At 52.1% G+C, this 5,015-nt stretch overlaps 3 protein-coding genes across 3 annotated transcripts; all 3 read right to left on the reverse strand.

Moving 5' to 3' along the window:
• Positions 1-149: 149 nt before the first annotated feature.
• Positions 150-917, reverse strand: TEOVI_000869300 (uncharacterized protein; the record flags this gene model as incomplete). The annotated part of the gene is made up of 1 exon (XM_067222498.1): positions 150-917. The coding sequence occupies one exon, from the start codon at positions 915-917 to the stop codon at positions 150-152; it is 768 nt and encodes a 255-aa protein (XP_067078599.1).
• A 213-nt stretch (positions 918-1,130) lies between these two features.
• On the reverse strand, positions 1,131-2,621 carry TEOVI_000869400 (NOL1/NOP2/sun family, putative; the record flags this gene model as incomplete). Its single annotated transcript, XM_067222499.1, has 1 exon — positions 1,131-2,621. The coding sequence occupies one exon, from the start codon at positions 2,619-2,621 to the stop codon at positions 1,131-1,133; it is 1,491 nt and encodes a 496-aa protein (XP_067078600.1).
• Positions 2,622-2,945: 324 nt separating this feature from the next.
• TEOVI_000869500 (uncharacterized protein) lies at positions 2,946-4,973 on the reverse strand (the record flags this gene model as incomplete). Its single annotated transcript, XM_067222500.1, has 1 exon — positions 2,946-4,973. One exon carries the CDS (start codon positions 4,971-4,973, stop codon positions 2,946-2,948), a length of 2,028 nt encoding a protein of 675 aa, XP_067078601.1.
• Between the last annotated feature and the right edge of the window lie 42 nt (positions 4,974-5,015).

The following is a 5,015-nucleotide window of genomic DNA, read 5'->3' on the forward strand; positions in this document are numbered from 1 at the left end:
GAAAAGAGGAGTGATATTAGGGTTACAAAACCGAATTATTTTCGAAGACAGTCACAGCAAAGGAAACACCTTCGTGTGCGCCATATGACCAAGGATATGGAGAGCAAATGTGGCTTGAAGAGAGCAGTGAAGGAGGTACCTCCTCCATGTCAACCAGATATAACGACGGTAACGTCGATGGGAGGTGCCGGCCGCGCTGTCAAATTCTTTTGTGCTATGGAAGCGCTGCGAAGCGCAGATGCCTCACTTTGTGCATAGACAAACAAGTTTAAGGGTCCTACAACACCTTCTTCTCGTCGCATTACAGCCACAGACGATAAATTGCGCCAGCACTCTGCGCATGGGAACGCTACCCCACTGCAAGATGCATCAGCATCACTGACTTCACCACTGCCCTTGTGCACTTCACCGCTGCAGACGTGGCCGCATGCAGCAGACACGTCTCCTTCCGAAGGTGTGGAACAAGTCACAGCACACAAGTACACGTCGTTGATGGAGGTGTAGCAATGCCCGCTCGCGGCTGCCACCCCGAGCGCATTTTGCTCGGCACATCCTCTAAGAATCCCCTTCAGTGTCTTTCCAGCGTTAAACGAGCGATGAAGGGCGTAATTCACACCTGTAGCACAAAGTTCATTTCCTGAATTCAACCCCAGTGAGGGTGAACAACGGGTTTGGCTTCGACCCCCAACAACAGAACATGCGACAAACGTCCCCTTGCCACTGAGAGATTCCGTAACCCCTGTCACCAGCTGGCACAACCTCCATAAGTGATGCTGTTGATGGGGACGGAGTGAAGAAAGACGCCGTATGTGTATGTTATCAGTGGTTAAGGCGTGCGGCGCTGCGTGCCGCTGTTGCACAGAGGTACACGAATGTGGTGTCCATATCCTCGCCATGGCATCAACGACGCGACACATCAACAATAGCTAAACATGCAGCACAACATGTGGCGTTAAATGAAGAAGCACACATATTCACCAAGGTTGTTCATGAACACGGTATTTGTGAGAGAAGTGATTCAGCATGTGGTGATTATGTGTAGAGAAAGATATTGGCTCGTGACACGAATACACACGCAAGGAACAAAGCTCATTAACATTCCTCACCCTCGTTATTCCACATTATGTGGCTTATGTCAGTGGTTTCTTCCATACTTTACTTATGAACTGGAAACTGGTGCTGAAAATATGGGGCCAGAACCTAACTCCTACTTCTTCAGCACCTTCTCTCGCTAAACCGGTAGTTACTCCATATGGGTCACCCGCAGCCGCCAGCCGCTGCTTCAGCAGCCCTACCTGCGTGCCGCTAAGTATCACTATTGGAGACACCTGCGCTTCTAACCCCACCTCGTGCTCGTAACAAAATGGCGAGCATAAAACTGCCTCACCCCCGTATCGTTCCATTGTTTCTGCGTCTGCATTAACGGAGTGCATCATTTCCTGGACGATCCCTTCATTTTGTTGATAAGTGAAGGAACAAGTGCAATACACCAGGGTTCCACCGGGGTTTAGCTGAGCATAACCGTTTGTGAGGAGTTGAAGCTGAAGCTGTTGTAGGGGAGACACCTTCCTCACCTCTGCGTTCGCAAATTCGTTACCATCTGGGAGACTCAAGTTTAGTCGCTGCATGCGCTGTTCATTGTTGATTGCCTGAGACGCAACATCCGCATCGCCGTCATGTCCTGCAAATGGCCTCTTTGTGCCACCTCCCAGAAACATGTGGGCAAGTGAGCCGTCGTGAGAACACTCGGCATCAACAAGCACGCGGTCAAACCCATAGTGTTTCTGATTGGCACTTTCACCACTCTGAACAAGGCGCTTTCTGGCTTCGTCACATGTGAAAACAAGTGCTACCTGGTCGTCTTCGTCCCGCGTGACCGTGCCATCTGATGAGTCAGCAGCTCCACCGGCCCGCCGCTTCTTCATATACCGCAGCCGCCGCTCTTCTAAGGCCGTCAGTCCGTCGGTGTTGGATTTTCCACGATAAAGTTTAGCTGCCTGTGCCACTGCGACTGCAGTACGGAGCGCGAACGACGTTCCGTCCGCGACAAACAAGCACACGTTGTTGGCCCTGTGTTTCTTCATCACAGAGCGAGCAGCGAACAACCGGTCCAGGTTGATATCCGTACCGACAGCACTCCCTTCTTCCCCGATGGCGTCTGCTATGAAACTCAGCTTCATTCCAGGCGAGCAACACACGTCCCAAACAGTTTCGCCTCGTCTTGGACGGAGCGCCACCACTGCTGCAATGGAGGCTGCATCCATCGCAGAAACGACTCCACTCCGGTAAAGCTCGAGTTGGCTCACCGCAGTGTCGCGTGGAAGGGCCAAACAATACGGCCGGGGGAGCCACTCCACCTCGTAGACACAACCCGTAGGACCACCGACAGCAGTTGAGAGCTCGTGTATAACATCGCTCGGCACCCGAGAGCCTTGATCACATGAACAAGGTAATATTCTCTGTTGTGCATCACTTGGTCGTATCCGTACATAGCGTGGCATGCGCGGCAGCAGTTCCCTTAGGTCATGAAATAGCTGCGGGGGCAACCGATGAGCACGACAGTAGTTGATGAACTCTTCCGTGAAGGAGCTGGGGTAGTTTTGAGACGCATCATCACTCATAAGCAATCCGTACTACGCACCCTGACTCTTGCAAAGAACAAAAGCGTGGAGGCGAAAGAGCATACGAAAGAAAGGATAAGCAGTAAAGTCGCATGAGCTGAACCAATGGACAGTGAGAAGGAGGCAACGCCTATGGTACCGCGCGCATGAGTGATATGGTTAACGGTTAGGCGCATCCCACGACCTTCCGTACGCTCAACTCCAATAAACTCACTTTGCAAACGCGTGGTTTTTTTTTCTTCCCGCCACACATCACATACACAGATAGCAACAGGCGAAACGATAATGCGAGCTAACTATTACCTGCGGCGGTCGATCCTATCATCAAGACGGTACAAAGAGTCGCTTCATGTGTAGACCCCCGGGTTGGCCGGGCTTTGGTCCGTCTGTCTCATGCCGCAACCCACTGGAAACGGCACCAGCGGGATGTTTTGGCTGCTTCCGCTGTTCCCCCGGCGCCTTCAGTTCCACTTCGTCAGGGTAGCGAACTGCTGTCAACCCGGTGAAGGGTCGTAACTTGTTCCAATTTTCCACCACCTGCAACTGCAAACTTGTCGTTGAGAGAACATGGACGCTTGTGTCCGGATTCAGCGATTTAAGCATCGCCGCTACGGCGAGCACCCGCTCGGGAGCTGTGATGCGGTCCGGATACTTCAAGAGACGCGGTTCATTGTTATGTAGTGCAACCTCGCCACGCATGGCGGCTACCTCCATTCCTTTTTTTGGAGAAAAATCCTGTAGGGTCTCCAAGGTGTTGGGGAAATCTCCCCTCTTGCGGATTACCAAAGGAAATGCCGCGCCGTGAGCCCCTTCCTTCGGCTCCGACACCGTCTTCCGAAGCAGCTCAACTGATTCTGGTGTGATGGGACCATCCACAATGTATGTATGCGCGTTCAGTTGGTGGGTCAGAGGCAGCACACGTACAGCCGGGTGATCTTCCAACAGCTTCTGCAAGCGCTTCAACATATGTTTTGTGTAGCTGCCCTTGACCGTTCCACTCTCCTCTTTCACCCGGCGCACAAGCAGCCGAATAGAGGAAAGGGGCACAAGAAGCGAGTCGTAGTGGCTGAGAAGCGACTCAAAGCGTGGGTTAAGGATGATGTTGTGATCCAATACTGCGACGCGACCTTGAACAATCCAACGCTGCGACCGCAAACCGACAGTCCCGAGGCCACGGGTGGAAACGCTAACAATGTTACCGAGTTGGGATTCAAACACGTTAAAGAAAAGCATCGCGTCTTTCGGGCGACTGTGAGCCAACAACATGTCAAGAATGGCCAATCCTAGGGCAAGTGTTGAGTTCACTGGATTTCCGGGATCCTCAGTACTTCTACTGTACTCCCGCGCGGCGAAGCGCACCGCTTCATGATCGAGCTTAAGTCTCGTCAGGTTTGTGAGGACAGCACGATACATACTGTCGGTTACAGGCATGCCCAAGAGGTGTGCCTCGGTAACACATCGGACAACGTGCGAGGTGTTGTTTGGGTTGAGAGATACCAACGTAGCGAGTGTGTCTTTGCTTGGTTGCACATTGTTCTCCTTCATTGCCTGAAACACCTCTACACCCTTTTCCCACAAAGCCCCTGCCATCGTCGATATTGTCGCGTTGTACAAACCGGCTGTTACGTCAACGGTCCCACCAAGTGACTGAAGAACGGAGAGACTCATTTCCCACCTATTGGGCGAACGTGTCTGCTGCATGCACCTCAGAAGTTCCAAGTACACCGTGCTATTAGGTGCCGCTTCGTTTTGTACTGCCTTAGAGAAGACTGCGAGCCCAACGTCGACAGCACCAGCCCTGCGACACGCGTTCATTACCGTGTGCAGTGCGTAAGGATCGCACCCCATTTTGTCATCTATCATTGCTGCATAATGTCGTACGGCATCTTTCCACAGCCCGGATGATCGGTAAGTCGCGAGTAATGCGCCGTGTAGCTTCGAGTTGGCCTTCTTTTCTCGGCATGCCCGTTCCCAATACCGCAGCGCATTTTTGCTGTCCCTGTTATCATTTGCGTGTGCCATGAGTGTGCAGTAGTGCGAGGAGGTCAGCTTCAGTTTGGCTTCGTCAACCGCTTCTACTACTATCTCTGACCGGTCAAATCGATTTAACGCGCGGCACTTCCGCAGTACCTCAGAGATAGCCTCGTTTGAGAGTTCATTCATCCCAGTCGCTCTCCGGGTGGCGCTATGCAACTCTGCAATCGGAACCTGCAGTAACATTCCCACGACAGTTGGTTTTGCTTTACTGGCCCCATGGAGGGCATTTTTGCGCTTTCCGTACAACAGTTTCGCGATGTTGGGACGCTCGTTACGTCGTGAGGGTGCGCGTGGTATGTAACAGCGGTTTAACATGATAACAGACACCTTAACTAATATATATATATATATATATAT

Source organism: Trypanosoma equiperdum, assembly GCF_001457755.1.
Source record: "Trypanosoma equiperdum strain OVI genome assembly, contig: ctg_1639, whole genome shotgun sequence".
Lineage (NCBI taxonomy): Eukaryota > Euglenozoa > Kinetoplastea > Trypanosomatida > Trypanosomatidae > Trypanosoma > Trypanosoma equiperdum.